General features: G+C 43.0%; 1 protein-coding gene and 1 long non-coding RNA gene across 3 annotated transcripts in view; one reads left to right on the top strand and one right to left on the bottom strand.

The window, feature by feature from the left end:
- LOC109283363 (uncharacterized) overlaps positions 1 to 5435 on the top strand; it is a 58743-nt gene extending 53308 nt beyond the window's left edge. The window contains exon 6 of the long non-coding RNA XR_002090508.2: positions 325 to 5435. This is a non-coding gene — a long non-coding RNA (uncharacterized LOC109283363). The remainder of the gene's footprint in view (positions 1 to 324) is intronic.
- Positions 1 to 19284, bottom strand: part of CDH13 (cadherin 13) — a 788124-nt gene that overhangs the window by 44158 nt on the left and 724682 nt on the right. For both annotated transcript variants that reach the window (XM_019488228.2, XM_006268561.4), the window contains exon 13: positions 18335 to 18550. In XM_019488228.2, coding sequence (XP_019343773.1) covers positions 18335 to 18550 — 216 coding nt within the window. The remainder of the gene's footprint in view (positions 1 to 18334; positions 18551 to 19284) is intronic.

Genomic DNA, 19284 nt, shown 5'->3' with positions numbered 1-19284 from the left:
AAACACGCACAGCCAAGCAGCTGTGTGTTTAAGGGATGTGCTCAATCTTTATTACATTTCTGTTCTGCCATGATCAAATATTTATAATTTTGTCACTTGACTATAAATACACACAGCATGTGCTGGGACACAGTAGATATCGCAGAGATGCTGGATTCCTGTTTCTGTTTGCTTATTTTTAATGATTTGTTTTCCTTTTCAGGCCAATGCAGTTAAATATCGACGGTGATATGAAGTGGGCTTCGTTCGGACCAAATGCTTATTTGTTGTTGTTATTTTTGCATCGTTCAAATCAACTTTAATGTTACATTTTCTAAAATTAAGGAACTGCATATCTGGGGTGCGCAGTACGGCAAAGATACGTCAGTATGCTGTAATATCCCATCCTCCTGTGTGGACAATCTGCTCAACGCAACTTCCGCTCATCTGATAAAGGCAAGTAAAGAAAAGGAAGCAGTCTGTTGAGAGGCTTTGAAAGGCTTAAAGCCTCATGAGCTGAAGGACAGAGTACAGTCACTTGCTATTGTATCTACCTTCCCCTGACATGTTTTCTGGTCCGTGTAACAACCACCTAATTCTTGTCCTTATTCTTTCTAAATTTTGAGATCACTGTGATATTTGCAAAGCCTTCACTGACATCTGAATGCATGCCATTATTTCAGTCATTAATGGGCTGGAATGCAATTGATGCATAACAACAAATGACAATGCTACATATCAACATATCCCAAAACGGAGGCTACAACACAGCCTCACTCAAGATTCAACAAGGACAAGCGCAAAGTCCTGCCCTTGGGATGGAATAATTGCATGCACGAACACAGATTGGACAATGAGTGGCTAAGCTTCAGTACTGCAGAAAATGATCTGGGAGTTGCAATGGACCAAAAGCTCTATATAAACCAACAGTATGCTCTTGTTGTAAAAAAAGGAAGCCAACAGCATACTGGGTTGTATTAATAGGAGTGTCATTTGGAAATCAGGGAACTGATTTTTTCATTCTATCAATATTGGTGAGGCTTCACCTGGAGTAGAGAGTCCAGATTTGGGACCCATTCTTCAAGAAGGATGTGCACCATTAGGAAAGAGGCCAGCACATAGCAATCACAATTATTAGGGCCTGGAAGCAAGACTTAGGAGGGAAGCTGAAAGCACTGGGTTATTTAGCCTGGATAGGAGAAGACTGAGGGAGGATTTGATAACAGTCTTCAAATACCTGAAGGGCAATTATAGAAAGGATGGAGATGGGCTTTTCCCCATGGCCATAGGAGACGGGACTAAGAGCAATGGCCTCAAGCTGCGCAAGAGGAAATTTAGGTTGGAGATTATGACTGTAAGAGTGGTCAAGTATTGAATCAGGTAACGTAGAGAAGTTGTGGACTCTCCATCCTTGAAAATATTCAAGAGCAGATTGGACAGACAGCTGGCTGGGATGGTTTAGTTAGGAATGATCCTGTCTTGAACAGAGGGCTGGACTGGATGACCCCATGAGGTCCCTTCCAGCCCTTCTTTCCTATGATCCATTTAAACAATGGACTTTTAATGAGCAAAGGATGACATCACTGAAACTAGAACATTGCCTAAATGGTAGAGTTGATGTCACCCCAATTTCAAATGACAGTAAAACTCAGGATACTTTGGAAGGGGTCCAGGAAGAGTTGTATAAAAGACGGACAGGAATCACAATAGTCTGATCATGGTCTGAACCTGCATGATCACCAAGGTTGAGCAGTATTTGGATGAGGGTGTCTAATTTAAGTCAATCTCTGATCAACACTGTCACTTCCTGCAATGGTGAAAAGTAAATGTTATGGGCTTTGAGTTTATTGCTTACCTGAAAGACAGCATCTCCAGTGGCAATGTCTCTACCACCTTTGAGGGGCATTTGTTTAAACCTGATTCAGAGGAAATAGTGCTGTCTTTTGAGTCAGCAGAGCTGCTCTGGTGAGCAAGAAATAGAGGCTATCTAAAATGGACGAATCATTCATTACAAATAGTTTGTTCAGCTTCCTAGTTTTGAACATGATTTGCTTCTATTAATTTCATAGACACTGAAAGCTGCCGTACCCGTAATGCAATACCAGCATGCTTTTGTCTCTCCAATCCCTACCCTTGATCCCACTTGCCTCTCCAATTACCACCCTAATGCTCTTCCCTTTTCATCAATACATTTGTTGACTGCACTTCTTTGCTTTTTCATCCTAAACCCATTCCACTCCAGCTTCTTCCCCCTGCACCCCGCTAAAACTGTTCTAACTAAACATCTCCAAAGGCCTCTCCTTCTTGAACTGGCAGTCACCTATGGCCCAAGCTAGTGTATCAAGGACCTTTGAACTTTGTACTGTCTAGGCCTCTGTGACTCTGTCATCTCCTGGTTCCTCCTCATTACCTGCATCAACACCCTTTGAATATGTGCTTTGGGTGATCTTCCCATCCCTTCCACTTCCTGTGAGGATACTGTAGGTCTTTGGCTTTGATACCCTTCTTTCTCCCTTTAATTTGTGTAATCTCATTTATAAACACAAATTCCAGTGCAGTTCCTATGCTGAGGACTCACAGATCTACTTCTCCGTTTCAGACCTGTTTCCTTCTGTCCAAATTAAAATCTTGACCTGTATCTCTCCCATCTCCTGTTGTACACACATACTTTTTAACAAACTTTAAGAAGCCTTTTCCCCCCGGCAGCTGTTCATCTACACTGTAGTAATACAGACGGATCAGCTTCTATACATATTGGTCTTCTTGAAGGGGAAAAAGAAGTTTATATTTTTAGTAATAGAAAGCTGCCAGAATTTCCAGTGGCAGTCAAGACTATTCTTTTGAGAGCCAGGTAGTATATCAAATGAAATACTAACAATAAAGCTACAAAGAAAATCCCATAGGGTCTAGGGATAATACAAATGATGTACTGATTCTTTCTCCTGGATTTTGAAGTGACCAGAAACTGCTGATGGGACTATTTTCTGTTTTATCTTTTCTCAGCCTGTCCACTTTCCTGTTCAGCTCAGACCTACCTCTATTATCAAAGCCCTGTAGCCATGTTCAAGTGTAGGTATGCAGCACCAGAACTCTCTTATTCTGAGCCCTGATGGTTACAGTGGTGTACACTCTCATTGACTGAATTAATTTGGTCTTCTTTTCTGCACGGGAATTGCCCAAGACCTGCTTTCAGTTTTTACAAACATACTCATTGTTTCAAAATGTTGTGTCAAATCGTTTTCTATGAATAACGCTCTTCTTTGTAGATCGAGCATGGGTGCTCAGTAATTGAACTGCGTTGGCTACTTCTGGGTGCACACAAATGTCACAATATTGCTTCTGTTTTTTGATTGGATTAAACTGCACCTGAAATTTAGCATGAAGATCAGGATTTGCCAGTTCAAAAAAAAGCTTTCCATGTATATTGTTAAATAGTCGCATAATCTGTGTTATTCTTTGCAAACACTCTGGCTACTCCATTCAGTGAGGGGGGTGGGAATAGCTGAAGAAATAACAGCTGAAGTAATGTGCAGAGTGCTTAGAGTCTACTGCCACCGTTCCCACCCCGGGGTCTTTGCAGGGGCCCCCCGCTTGGCTAGCAATGCCATGGCACTGACCCTCATGGCTGCAGGGAGGGCTCGTGCTTCCCGTACTGCCTCTCTACTTCCTCCACATGCAAATTTGCACCTCGGGGTGGGGGGAGAGGAAGTTGCCCGGAGCCTGAAAGAGACCAGTGCCCACAGCAAGAGCTGGGGGAGAGGGAGAGGGAGGGCAGGAGGGTGCGTTTAGGGGCTGAGTCCCTCCACGGCTCTGCAGTCACTCACCCTGCTGCATGTCTCAGCCCCCACCATGCTCCATCTCGGGCTGCAGTCCTGGGCACTGGAGCTGGAGCTGCTGCTACTGCAGCCAGTGCCTCCCATCGGGGGGGGGGGAGCAGACAAGAGAATGTCGCAGGCCAGACAGAATCACTTGGCAGGCCAGATCCAGCCCGCAGCATGTGTTTTGCCAACCCCTGGGTTACGCTGTAAATGAAGTACTTCCCACCCCTGGAATTCATTTGAGCAATTCTAAATTTAAATAATCCGACTCCTCAAATGATCTGTTTCATCTTGGAATTCGAATTCTCCCACTGGTCTCAGCTCTGTTTCCAGTATTCAATACTGTTTGAATGGGATAAGGTTTGATGGGTTTAGGTTTTTTCTTGTTGTTTTCCTTTCTTTTATCCTTGGAGTTAGGCACAAACCGAAAATTTGGATCCGCCGTTCTGCCAAATTGTGAAAGCAAAGTGCTCAATCTTACCACAGAGAGCCTTTACGCTGATGTCAAGGACGTTAGATCCAGCCCTAATTTATTTCAAAAAGCATGCATCACCTGTAGTGTGAAACCGGCAAGCTGGCCTGAAGAGGCACTTGTTGTTTAGAAATACTGCAAAAAATGGGTGAAAATGTGCATGGTGCCGGTTCATGCTATTAAGTGCATTAGGAAATGGCATGCTGCAAGATCTGGTCTTGATGGGTTTAAACCTGAATACTAATGCTTGTTGTGCCTAATAATTCCTTTCTTTTCTTTGAAGCAGATGTGCAGTACAGCTCTGTTCATCTGTACTGCTGTTCCCTTGTCACCTGGGAGGAATTTTACCATGTGCTCTTCAACATTTGTTTTTGATCTACTTAAAGCAGGCAAGGAGCCATCATGCAGCAGGAGGGAGGTTATGGATGTAAGAAGCATCTTTCTTTGTCTTACACTGGGGATATCAGGATGTCTTATATGGCTCAGTAAGAGCCCAGGGTCCTTCTGCTTCTATCCCACTGGATGGCAGATTGCCCTAAAAGAGCTTCTGGCCATCCCCTATGGAAGCAAGACACAAAAGTGGCCTAAAGTGATCCCATAATGAAAGGAAAACGGGATTAGTACACTGTTCTCTGATCACTTCTTGCCAAGGAATGGTCTGTTGGAGACTGTTCCACCCAGTGAAACCTAGTTCTTCAGGGTTCCTTCATTGACTCAACTGGAACTATACTGGGCCCCTCACAGTACTGTAACTGGGTGAGTACCAGCCCGGAGTGCCAACTAAAGTGGGGACACCAGTATGGCAACCTCCCCTGAGAAGTCCTTGCTATGCCAGGTGCAGTGGGGTCATGGGAGCCAGGCAGGCACAGCAGTAGCAGTAGCCACCTAAGCGTGGAGAGCTGGGCAGGTAAGACTGCTTCCCCTTCACTCCTCTACCTCCAGTGGTCAGTAGGCCTGTGCAAAGCGGCTAGTATTCACTTGGGATGCAAACTCAGCTGATCTGGGGGACAGTGATTCGATTTGGTTATTGGAATCACTGCCCCGAATCGATTCAGCTGAACCTCCGAATTCAGCAGCAGACGAATCTCTGAATCACAAAGGTCCATCCCCCTCCCATTCTCCCAGCCCAGGCAATGGCTGTCCTGCCAGCCCCAGCTCCCGGCACTTTGGGGAAAAAAAAATCCTGACTCACCAGGTGCTGCTGGGCAGTAGGATGATGCCCGCTGCCCCCCACTACTCCATGCTGCATGGGGGGCTCTGCACGAGCCCCTTGACCATCACCTCCACTCTCCCAGCCCCCCCACCCAGCTCCAGCCCTTTAAGAAAAAAATTAACCAAAAAACCCTGGGCTCACCAGTTCCTGCCCAGCAGGAGGCAATCCCTGATGCACAGCACCACGAGGGGTTCTTCCATGAGCCCCCTGAAGCCCTGAGGCTGCTGCAGGAGCTGGTGAGTCCCTTGGTTTTATCGGGGGGGTTTTCTTAAAGGGCCAGAGCTGGTATGGGCAGGGCAGCTATGGGGGAGGGGTCATGCAGAGCCCCCCCACAGAGTGGTGCAGTGGTGGGCAGCGGAGATCCCCTCCCTGCTCAGCAGCACCCAGTGAGTCAGGGCTTTTTTTAAAGCACCGGGATCTGGGGCGGGCAGGGCAGCCATGGGGGGGGGGCTGGGGGAGCAGGCAGGGGATGAGACCCCCCCACCCATGGTCCCCTCCCCCTTCTTTCATCCCCGCCTCCCCCGCCCCCTACTTACCAGCATGGAGTCTGGCTCCAGCTCCCTGCTGCAGCGGGCAGGGATTGCCCGAATCATCAAAGCTCTCTGAATCTTTTCCGATGATTCAGAGAGTTTTGAATCGATTCGGACCTTTTTATTGGTCCCCTGATTCAATCTGGATTTAGAGATTCAGCCACCAAATCAGGCTGAATCTCCTCCGAATCAAATCAGCACCCGAAGCTTCGCACAGCCCTGGCAGCCAGCACAATCCCTGCCCCCTCCTCTTCCCTGCCCCAAGCACAGAATGAGCTTGCTACGCCTCTGGCCCTCGTAGCCAATATTAAAGACTATTTATTAGAACAATGCAGATGGAGTACATCCTTGCCTTTCCTCTGTTATGCTTCTCTTTCTTTATCAGAAGGGCCGTGTTAGCTGTCCTTTGAAAACTTTTTATCCCCACTGAAGTTAAAGGTAAAATCTGTCTGCTGGATATCTGTCAGGTTCATTTTCTTCTACAAGTACAAAGGAAATCTTGTTTGTTTCCTGAATTACTGTCATTATGGCTGACAGCCTCAAGATAAGAAAGTAGTGCCCCATTGTCGCAGACAGATGGGGTCTTCTAGCATTAATGCTCAGGTTCTGTGAGAAGAACATTACCGGCCTCTGGACAAGAAGACAGACTAACCTTTGGGCCTTTTGTCTGGATATAATGGGATAATTTCATAGGGCCACTGGTCTGATACACAGTGTGGTTGGGCTATTCAAATACCTTGGCAATGAGCGTGGTGAAAGCACCTGTATCAGAAAGGACTCTAAATAGACCAGATCAATTTGAACTCCCTCAGAGGTCGTACAAGGTGAAGATAATTGGCAGCTCAAAAGAAATTAAGGAGATGGCTAATATCACAAGCCTGGGATGTGAGTCATCGTCCAATCATAGAGTGTGATATAATGAACAGTTTTAAATAACTGAGTTACAAAAAGGGACGAGCCATCTTCAAAGGGCCAGTGTAATTGTCTGTGCTATGAGCGTCTTCAATAGCAATAGCCACCTGCTTATTTCAGTGAGCTAATCTCACGTTAGCTCTTCATCCAGGATTTATATCAATGAAGCAAATTGAACACTCCTGTCATTCTTGCATTCCAGTATTTCAAGCTAACTCGCTTAACCAAAAGGCAGATAACAGTAGCCTATTTCCTTATGGAGCCCAGCCAAATCCAAAAATCACATTCCGGCCCTAAATAGAGGGCCTGGCTTTCCAACGTGCTTAATAATCTGCAGCTCCCCTTCACCGCAAGACGTTGGTGCTTCCTGACCTTATAGCTCATTACTTTGCGATCTGAACAGTCTCTGAGTATTATGATGCAATTAATTACCTCGCAGTTTTAAAGAAACGGAACATGTCAACTAAATTTCCTCGTGCACAGCCATTAATGCAAACATCCCTTGAATGCATTATTCCTGGCAAGAGGTAAAGGTCATGGCAGCGTGGCAGGCTAGTAGCACAAAGCCTACATTCGACTTCATTCCTCTGGGGACTTCACGGTGCCTGTGTTTTGAGCTTGCCCTTGGTGGACAATTAGACATCCTCCAAGATACACACTTGCACTCGTTCTAATTTAACACAAAGCAAGAAATTTAAAAATAGTGGATGATCGGAGTTCCCTCTATCTGCACTCTACTTCCGTCACAGGAAAAGCTTCCAGTACTCCCTCATAGGAAAGACTGAACTAATCTTTGCAAAATTAAAAGCCTACATGGACTTTACTGAAACCTCAGTACTGTTGAAGACGTACCCAGGAAATAGCATACTAGATCAGAACCACACTCCGATTAGGAAGCAAATCAGCATTCAGATGCTTTCTTTCCTCAATATACCCAATTAATTATGTAATTATTGCTGTAACCTTTATTTGGAACTGCCACATCTCACAATGGCTTTCAAATAAATTGTTTAATCACCCATGTCCCAGGATGTGTGTTTTCAAAAATTTATTGGACTTTGTTCTCTTGGCGCTTCATCCAAATTCTACTGATGTCTTGCTAGTGACTTCAATGTGATTTGTATCATTCCCTTGGAAATTACTAGTATTTCTTTGTGCCTTTGTAAAATAATCATTTAATAGCTTCTCCCTCCTGAGACTTAGTTCAAATCCCAGTGGAGCAAGATACGGTCTAAGCTTTGCTGCAGGTGTCAAAAGATATAGCTTCCCAATCTTAGCCAAACTGGCATTTCCTTCTCTTGAGGAAAAAGGGAACTTTATCCACAGAACTCCCACTAGACTCGAAAAGCTGAAACATCTGTCCCAGTTAATGTGTTTGCTTATTTCAGCAATTTAACAAAAAAAAAAAAAGAAGCTTTTTTGGGGCATCAATAGCAGCAGAAGGTGTGCTGGAGACGGGGGAGAATTTAGTGATCTTGCTGAATAGCTGTCATTGTACAGGGCTTCAAAAGAAAATGACTTTCCCCAGGTAAACGTTCATGTCATGAGTGTATATGTAGTTCCCATTCCCTTTAGCAAAATGATTTCAAGCTTCTTAATGATAAGACGACAAGAGAAATCGCGGATGCCAGAGGTAAATCTATAGTAAACCTACCCAAAGCTCCAGTAAACTCTTGCACATCAATGTCAATATTTAGCTTCATTAACTAAAATGACAGCACATGCTCTACAGTTGGCTGACACCAACTTTGGCATGGAAGTAGAGAAACATGCCCGTTCAGGCTAATCAACTTCCAAAGGACATACAAGTTGCCCAGGCTAGAATAATCCTCAGAAGGCAGCCTCTCTTTGGTAAAATCAGCCTCATTCAAAGATGTTTTCTTTCATGCTGCTAAATAGGTTATTACAAAAGCTATATTGATCTAATCTCCCATTAGCTTAAGGCTGATTTATAACAACCGATCTGATGATCTGTCCCTCCTCTTTGACTCATGTCAAGTGCCTGTTTCCTTGCTGTAAAGCGTGCATGTGAGAGAGACAGACAGAGAGATGCATCTTTTGAGACCAATGTGCACCAAACCTAGGGGAAGAGTAATGATGCTTGCTTTGTGAGTCAGGAACATTTAAATGTTGATTGCCGTCGATTACCCAGTACTCAGTGAGCGTCTATGTCAACCTAAAAAAAGCAACATCCAATAACACTCCCGCTTGTTATTTGTTTGGAGCATCTTAACCATCACAATAGCATTCCTGGACTAAAGCAGCAAAGATGCTCTTGGACTGAAACTACTTTTTAATTAACGAATTAATATTCCTAATTGAGGTATCTCTTGCTATAGCAATGCCACCTGAATATTGATAGGCAGGCAGCAGATAAAAAGCTGCAGCCTGTTGAAATATTAGCAGAGAGGTTGAATGACCAGCCAAAAACATTTTTTTTTAAAAATGACTGTTTGAAATGTGAAAGAATTCTCCCATGAACTGAGCTATTAAATCGAACTCAATGCCTGAAAATATTAAGTAAAGCAGACAAGTGAATGTTTGAAATAGTCAGACTGAATACATCTCTTAATTTTTCACAGGTATGGTACTAAAATAAGTGGAATTCATCAAGGGTAACAGCCCGGCAGACTTTTAAAACAATGTAGAATTGCTTAAGCAGTCTGAGCTCATCCTCCAAAGCACTGCAGCACAGCTTGCTAGCAGCCTTGCAAAAGTAGAACATGAACATAATTAGAGCAGGGACATTTAAATCTCTAGGTAAACTGTTTCCCAACTTGAAATATTGAGAATCCCTAAAAATGTGTTATTAAGCCACAGGGGCAAAGTCAGCAGCCATGGAAGGAAATGAAATCAATTAGAAATTCCCCACATTTGGCTGGATGGATGCTAAGTGATGTCAAATATCACACTTAATTTCAATCCAAATTTTCCAAAGAAGCATTTTTACAGGTCTCGGGTGTGGGCACGTGTAATCCATGTGGCCTGCATGCAAGTCAACTGGATGTGCACTTAAAGACTTCACGTGTGGGCCTGAAAGGTTCAAAGCCTTCAAACACTTCTCCAGATATTACATTATTCTTGCCCAAACAGGGAATAGAAATGATACTAGGTGACCTTTGTGGCCAATTAAAATCAACCAGCTCGTCCTGAATGTTTGTTAGCACATGCTGCCCACTGACAGCGAGTTGTCTGCCACCGAGGGGTGGACGAAGCAGGGTTTTTACTGAGAGCAGGACTGGGTAGCAATACAGACATACCCGGTGATGCTCACTATCGGATGACTTCCCACAGAGGTCTGTGGCAGAGATGGGTATCGAATACTGGGCTCTCTAATCCCCAGTCTGGGGTTTTAATCACAAAAGCAGCCTAATCTTGGGTCAGTCAAAGGGGAATAATACAAAGCCGTTATTGTTCTCACACATACAAGTGCATCTTTGCCATTTAAAATTCAAATATTATTAGTATGTCCATTTTATACCATGGCTCTGTCAAGCGCATGGAGCTCTTCCTGACTGCTGCAACCATGAGAAGAGAATTTTGTTCTGTACCGTATTAATATCTTCATCATCCATGAAATACATGTTTGTTTCTGGCAAATTTGTGACAATGGAATATTTGGTCTCTCTGTCTTCCATGAACTGCAAAGAATAGGGACAGATCTTTGTTCCTTTTGGGGGGAAAAACTCTGACTGTAAAAACTAAAAGTACGTTAAACTGTGAAAAATGATATTACATGCTTGCCTCAACCTAAGCAAAGCAAAGAAATTCACAGATGAGCCTCAAAATTTGGTACCGGCAAGTAACAGTCCTACCGTGGTAAAATGAAAAGAACAAATGACCTTACAGGTCTTTTCCATTTGTAACTTCTATGATTTGCCTTAGTTTCGTGCTATTCAAGGCAGCATTTGGACATTCAGACATTTGGTGTTCTTGCATAATGCAGGAAATATATACTTTGATTCCCTCATATGAAGAGATGGATTAAAGGAAGCATTTCAGTTTTAATTCTGCCTGCCCATGCTCAGTTAAGCTCAAATTTGCCAGTTAATACCATTTGAAGATTTTTTTTTTAAATGGTTTAATATCCACGTGTGTAATCTAGTGTGGGAAATTGTCTTTTGGCCCTCTAGGTGCTTTCCTTAAATGGAAAAAAAAAAGCTGGTGGGGGGAGAGCTAGCATTTCAATGGGAAGGATAGAGGAAATTAATAGGAAGTTAAATTTAAGGATATCTCTCTGAGGCTTATTTGCAATCACAGTTCTGGCATCTCTGTGATACTGTTTCTCAGCACACCTGAGGCCTTTCACACTCAGTTTGACAAATTAATTTCAATGCCAAGGCCGCCAGCTCATTTAATTTCTTCTCAGCTACCTTATTTTTTGTTTCCTTACTTTCTGTTCATGATAATGGAGTACTTTATTTACTTAGGCCAAAGTCAGCTTACAACTTTGTAGTCCACTGCCCAGGCCAGAATAAAAAGTAAATGTTCCTATCACTTGTCTGCTGTCAACTAAGACTTAAACTGTTGTTATCCAGCACGGAAACGTGTCACTTTTCAGGAGTTGGCATTTTTCTCACAAATAAATTGCATTGACATAACGTTGCTACTATGATTGATTGGTTAATGGCATTACTCTGTATTCTGTTTATTCTAGCTTTGGCTATTGTGCCTTGGATTCTCATTTTAATCCCCTGCTTTCAGAGTGCCTGGCTCTAACTTAGTGTTTTATGTTGGTATACAATAAATCACATCGTGAAATGCAATCACCCACTGGAAACAACATAATTTATTTTTAAATGAAGTGAAAAATCCAGTATTTAAATATTCTCTAGAGGATTTCTCTCTGGTTGTGAAACCTAGATCTGATCGTAAAGTCTAGTTTCCCAATAGAGATGCTAGCTTTTGATGTTGTGTTCACTGTGGCTGTGTTCAGAAGCACTTTTTTTCCCTAAATCCCTTCTAGGGTAACAGAAAAAAACTCTGGGAAGCATTTCCACTTTGTCCAGTCACTTGTATGTATTCCAAGTCCTAAGAGTTCTTTGATGCATGTCTGTGCATTGACCTATTATGATTAAGTTCGTTGTGGAAATTAATTATTCCAAGGTAGTGAAGGGCAAGCCATTTTTTTCCCCACCAAGGCCAATATATCTTAAAAGGCTAGTAGTCTGCTAAAACATATATGTACACTGTCATTTGTTGTGAATTTGATGGCATTTAAATACAGTTTGAAAAGGCAATCACTCTCTAATTACTATTCACACCCGACCTATGTCAAGAGATCTTACCAGGTTAAAAGCTTGTACGTTTTCAGGTCAATAGATCAATTCTTTTTCTCTTTTGGACTTCATCTGGTTATTATTATTTAAAATCAATAGACCATTTTGTGATATTCTCTTAGTGAAAACTATGGAGGATTTTGGTTGCAATGGTGATGAACTGCCTTACAAAATACAATATGCCAATATGTTTGTTTTCCTGAGTGCTTTAAGAACGTCTGTTCCTTGGGCTATATCAGCTCCTGAGCTCAGATGCTTTAACTGCGTCATGGTAAAATGACTGGTTTTGACTGTGAAAACCCTAACAACCCAGCATTCAGAAAAGATACCTCCAAAATAGCTTATTTTGGCTTGATTTCTTTCCTTGCACAAAATAACCAGCCAACTATAGCTTCAAGGACAAGCTCCATCATGCACTTTTTCTTTGTCCTACCTCTTTCTCTCCATTGTGTGGCTGACATCCAGTCAACTTATCCTCTACCAGTTTCATCTCAGATCTATTTCTTTGCTAAGCTGCTTCTCTTACACCTACTGCTCTCTTTGCCCTGATCTCATTCAGCAGCTCCTCCATGGCAGGCAGGCTGGGCCTGATGTCACAGTGTTGCAGTCCAATACTGTATCATCAGTAGTGGCCAACTCTTCTGAAGTAAGGCCTAAGGATTCCTCAAGTAGGCAGATGAAGGATAACCAGCTTCCCATACAAGATTTCCTCCTGGTCTCTAAGGCTAGGGATAGATATTCAAAAAGCCTGAATTGCTTCAATCTTTGCAGGTTAGTCTAACCTGGCTAGGCTAGGTTTGTAACCAGAAAGGCATGCCTGCAGTGGCTCAGGCTAGGAGGTAGTGGGGTGGGAGGGGGGCACTAGAGCAGCCCTCCCTCCCCTTCCACAATGCTGAGCTGAGGGGAGGCATGGCCAGGACCTGGCAGGAGACTCTGATTAGGGAGGGGTTCCTCCACTTCTGAGCAGCCCAGCAGGGAATTGATAACAGTATTTATCACCATTAACTCAGTGTTTATCACCCCATCAGAAAACAAAGCCTCTCTCTATTAGTTCAAGCTCTTCTTAAACAGCTTTTTCAAAGAAGGAACCGGTCTCCCACAGCACAGACCACAGCCAGCACGTGGTATGCTAGGGGAAGTCAGGCAGACACCTGCAGTCTCTGCTGGAGCTGCATCCAGGGAGCAGAGGGGAGGGGCCAGCTCTGCTGTGGAGCAGAAAGCTCCACTCAGCCCAGAGAGCATGCTGGGGGAGTCTGATTTAACTTAAACAAGCAAGGAGCCCAGGACAGACACTGCATAAGCCAGTTTGACCCAAATCACGTAAGTCTGATACTACATTCAACCAGGTTTGTCTCAAACCGGTTTCAGCCATTTTCAAACTGGTTTATGTACACTGAACATCTGTTCTGCTACAGGTCTAAACCAGTTTCTGATCACCTAAACCAGTTTATAAATAATATCTGCCCCTAGACTAGCAGCTTGATATTAGCCTAAGGCCAAAGCATGAGTTCTAATATCCCTTCCACAACTGATTCGCATTAACTGCTGTAACTCTGGATATTCTTGTTATCCATCTAAACATCTAGTCCCTCTCTTCCTCAGTTCTTGGCCTTGGTGGCTTCCTATGGTAATGAGATCCATTTCCTAATTATGTGCTGCAAGAGACAGCATTTTGCTCTATCATGTTTGCGTTTTCCCTCTTTATACTGCAGTGAATACACACTTGTCCTTGTGTTCTAGGGCAATGACACTCAGCACAGTCCTCAGCAATCTGTAAGTCTTGTGCTCCAACTGCACACCTACTTATTTTGCACTTCTAGCCAACTGTGTATTCCCTAGCTTGCTACTGCTGACAGTTGTGAGTGGTAGGACAGTAGCTGAATTAGCCAAATTATTTCCTTTTGCTTGCATTGCAGTTTGAAGGAAGGTCTTCAATACTGTGTTTAATTCATTCAGAAAGCTGCCACATATGCCTTCTTCTATGACTTAAAGAAGAGGTCCATATTCTAAGTTCAATCGTAATTGCTCCATTTAAATGATAATATCAAGATGTTTTGGGCTGGCAAGAGATTCATGCAAGACATTTTTATACCTAGCAGCTCTTTCATGGGTCTATCCATCCTCACTCCAGATGTCAAATATAAAAAAGAAAGATTTTGGCACGAACAGCAAAGTTCCCTTGACTGAAGGATTTACCTCCTAGGAATAAGAGCCTCATAAAAGATAAGCACTGGGAGCAAAGTGAGCCACGTAAGGGGTTTTGCAAAGATTAAACCCATAACTTGCCACTAGCAATGGGATATTTCATCTGTTCAATAAGCATTAAAGTTCCCATAGTTTTTATGACACTATAATCTTTGATTACTCTGATAAATATTTGGACTATAGGAGAGATTGTGATGAAACTAATAGCAGTTATAAAAAGAACAACTAGTTGTGCAGCTGGACGAGAACCAAACCCCCGACGTGACACCAGCATATTTTGGAAGACTTCAGATCCACAGCCAAACTTCTCAGCTAGATCCTGGCCCTGGTCTGTCCTGCTCTGTATAGTCATTTCCACCTGTGGAAAGCCATTATGAAACTCTCCCAGATGATTTGACAGCGGTTGCCAGCCACTTTCCACAGCATAAATAGTGATGCGAGATACAAAACAATGGAGTATCTGGCCCCTTTCTCTCTAAAATGAATTAAATCAATAGCCCCGAGCTCCCGGCATCACAGAAATTTAGGAAAAAGGCTGAATGCTCAATGTCAGGCCCCTCTGTCTGTTGAAGCATATTTGTCAAATTCATGATATCACTCAGAACAACTGTGTATAAAATAACCCACATCTGGCAAAGGGAGATCTTGCCATGTGCATGTTCCATACAGCTGGTGTTTCCCTGTCTTTTCATCAGTTGCTCAGACAACAGAGTGAATCGCTCCACTTACACAAAATAAACTGCACCTGCAAATCATGCAAGCATACATCATTTGTGCCTCTTGTTTTATAAAACGAGCGAGCAGAACGAGCCTACCATCTTACTATTTTCTTACAGGCACGTCTTTTTTTTTTTTTTTTTTCCGGTAGAGCTAATATGCATATTTATGACTCTTTTCGCTATAGGCTCGCATGCGCTGTGGTACGGCCAGGCATTTTTCCAGGAAGAACACCTGCAACACTGTACCTCACACAAGTAAAAGTCTTGACTGCTATATCGTGTAGACCACAGCTGAGCAGTATGCTACTCCACTAGGTGTCTTGGGCCAATGCTATGACTTGGTAGCACAGGTAAATAACTATCTCCTCCCCATCCCCTTTCTCACTATACTGCTTTCAAAGGGTGTGTGGAGCGGGGAAAGAAATCAGAATCCTTGAATGTTTAACAACTGTACTACTACTACTACTACTACTTAGGGCAAGTTCTGCTTTCGGTCTGAGCAGAGTAAATAAATCCAGAGCAATTATGCTGAAGTAAAGGGAGTCACTTCAGATCTCACTGATGCTATGAACATATGCTGCATTTGTCCCTGGATAGGTTGTGCCTGTGTTTTGTTCTGGAACAAAAATATCCCAGGATTGGCATATACACACACACATCGCCCTTCTAACCAGGATTTATTGAGTGGCTGACTACAGTGCTGCTTTTTCTGCCATTGGCTCAAGGATGCAATCCCCGGATAACTGTACAGACATACTTTGCAATAACCTGGGATAAACTGTCACTACCTTTTATCTAAGAAACTTCTTTTGAATTTATCCTGGGATAGTGGACATGGTTTATCCTGAGATAAATGAGGCACCTGTGTGCAGCCTTAGGGAACAACAGAGGAGGTATTTGCACTTAGCATTTATATAGCCCTTTTCACCTTCAAGGAGCTTCACAGAGAGTAGCTAGTTCTAATCTCTGCACAGACTGCCTCACCCAGCTTTGGGACATGTATAAGCCTTCCCTTTCCCCCAGTCTTTAGATCTGAATCTTATCATGGTGTCTCTTGCCAACACTGTAAGACCCTGAGAGACCAAAGAGGCATTGATTCACCCATACAGTGCAATACATGCACATGAGACTTTATAATGACTGATGGCAATAATACTTAAATCGCCTATTTATCATCAGAGATACTTTACTATCCCGTTTTCTGGAGGAGGACACTGAAACACTAAGGGCTAAATCTTATTTTGCTTTGTTTGCCTAAACAGCAAGTACACAGCCACTACCCAGCAGGTTTTGGCACATGGCGATTTAGCTCTGCCTGTGCCCAGTGAGCACGCTCAGTGAAATAAATATACTCACACAGAGGATGTGTGTGTGTAAGGTCGGAAATTGTAGTAGGGCAACGAACATGATTAGCAGGTGTTAGGCGAGACCTTCCCATATTTCAGCCTAAACACTCTAGTGGTGAATGTAGAAAACAAGAAACCCAAGATCCCAGAGGGGATTTGAACACACGCATCTTCTGCTTCCTTGCTCTAATTGCGTTAACAACCATGCCAAAGGCAAGACATGATTTAAGTCATTCTCCAGCCCTCCTCTTGAAGCTGGCCTACTAGAGCCAGCCAAGAGAGGAAATTGTGTAGGGCTAAGAGGACAAGCATAAGTTAGAGGGGATAGTCCAGTGAGATTGATACCACCCTAGAATAGAGGTGGCCCTGGGTTCTAGCCTGGCATCACCTCCCCAAACTTTCTTAGTGGTTTTTATCCATTTTAGACAATGGATATTACATACAAGATGCGCCAAATAAGCCTCAAGAGGTAGGGTGGAGAGGAGATTCAAACCCTTCCTTGGTGAGGCAAGGAGGAACCTAGAACTTGGGCAAACTGGTAGGCTAGCTCTCCTCCCTCACTTCTGGAAAAACTGGGCTTGTCTACACGTGGCCCTTTTAAGTGGAATTAGCCTAAAATCACCATTTTTAAAGGTACGTTAAAGATGCATGTTCACACGTGCATGCCCTGCCTTAAAAATAGTAATTTTAGGCTAGTTGCACCTAAACATGATACCTGCTTGAGTACCAAATCTAAGATGGGATAGCTAAGCACATGTGTAAATGTTTAATGAGCATTAATTAATGTGGTGTGCATCAAAGGACACACATCGCGTTAATCACATTAGCATGGCTACACATGCGCTAATGCGATTTACTAAACCAGCCTAAATCTAATGCACCTTAATGTGCACTAGCATGTGTACACGTGTAGATGCATATCTAAATTGCCTTAATGTACCTTAAACAAAGGTGCGTCAAGTTTGGACATGTGTAGACATGCCCACTGAGTCCCAAACTGCATTTAAATGCCCAAAATTGCAGCTATGCAGCTGTGTACATGCCAGTTAGATTCATAAAGTAAAATGGGATTTAGCCCTAAGAATATAAGGCAGCTTCCCCAGGGCAGTCTACGACTAGGATTTGGGCATCTCACTCCCCGAGTCATTTTGTTTGTTAAATATGTTTTATTCTTTTGTCTCCCACTTTAAATTGTGTGTTTGTCAAGGCTGTTTGAGAAAGGTCTGCTCAGGAGCATCAAAAAGAGACAATCCCTTGAAATTTACTCTAACACATCAGCTCTCCCCTTCTTTTTTTGACTTGCAATTCTCCAGACTATCAATCTTAGATGTCTATAGGCTCAGATCCTTGAATAAGTTCCCTGTGTTCCAGTTGCTTGCACACTTTGTACAGAGGAATAGATTGAAGCAGACAGTACTCATTTTCATGGTGACCCAGAACAGCTATAGTTACAAGAACACCTTTAATCTCCCGTTTCTGTTTCTGAATTGAATTTAGGGAAGAGATGAAAGAAAATGTCTCACACTTCAGTTAAAAATGCTGCTACTTCTTAGTTTATTATATCCCAGTTTTCTTTTTTCTTTGATTTTACTTAAAAACTATTGCCTCAATTTCCAATCAACTGCTAATGTGAAAACGAGGCATTTCCTTGCCTTTCTATCCTTATTAATAAAAGAAATCTCCCCTCCTCATTCATATAGGTACACTTCCTCAACAAATGTGGTTGTCATACTTTGGGCTCATAGCTGGCTTTATGAATTAACTTCTCTCTTGGGTGAGTTTTCTTATAAGAATGCATAACAGAATCAACTGCAAGAACCAGCAGCTAAATATGACTTCAGTGTAATTTAGAAAAACTTACAAAATAAACTGAAGATTGAAAAGAGGATTAGGGTCATGCTGATGTGAAGGGCATCGGCTGCACTGCAGTCCATTTTGGATTTCTTGCAGGAACACACTTGTACTTTCAGTTCTGTATTATTAGTCAGAGGTGGTTTTCCAGAATCTGTCACCAAGATGGGGATGTTGTAATTGGCCTTTTTCAGGTTTTGAAGCAGGCTGACCTGGGCATGAGTGTCTGCAAAGAATGAGGACACAAGAATTAGAGAGCCTCAACTGAGGGTGGGGTGGAAGGGGAAATAAGAAGGACCAACAAACAAGCCACACAACACATACCACACTTACCCATGGAAACTAAAGGGGAAAAGGAGTATTATACATAGCGTAGAGAATTTGGTAACAAATTCAGTCACAGGAATTCATCAAACAGAGTTGAGGGATAATGGTCAATACCTTCCATGATGCCAGGAAAGCAAGGGCTTTCACAAGTTTCAGGACTTTTACACAAGTATGATTTCTCTAGTCAAAGCATGTCAGCAGGCAAATTCCAGTGGAAATAAGTGTACCAGCTAGCAGCTAGATCACATCACTCACACAGTGGGCATGTCCACAAGAAATGCAGTAGGCTAATTCTATTGCACAGTAGCATGGCAGGCAAAACCCATGCTGATGTACTAATATGCAGTAGAATTAGTCTACTGTGCATTAGTGTCACCAACCATTTGGGTTGGTCTAATAAAAGATATCAAATTCACCCAAGGAACCTTGTCTACCAAAAAAGCGTGCTTTAGTCACCAAAAAAGCATGCACCGGAGCTAATGCGCAGTAGTGCCGATTACGGCACATTAAGGTAATACCTGTAGTTACAGGGCTTTTTCACACGTGCAAGTGCCGCAGCACTGGGTGCCTTGAAAAGCACCCGGCGCTGCAATGCATGCAGCTGTATAAGGTGCAAGATTCATGTTAGCATGA

This window comes from Alligator mississippiensis, chromosome 10 (genome assembly GCF_030867095.1).
Source record: "Alligator mississippiensis isolate rAllMis1 chromosome 10, rAllMis1, whole genome shotgun sequence".
Lineage (NCBI taxonomy): Eukaryota > Metazoa > Chordata > Crocodylia > Alligatoridae > Alligator > Alligator mississippiensis.
Note: the sequence above shows the minus strand (reverse complement) of the source record. Positions and strands in the feature narration are given on the sequence as shown.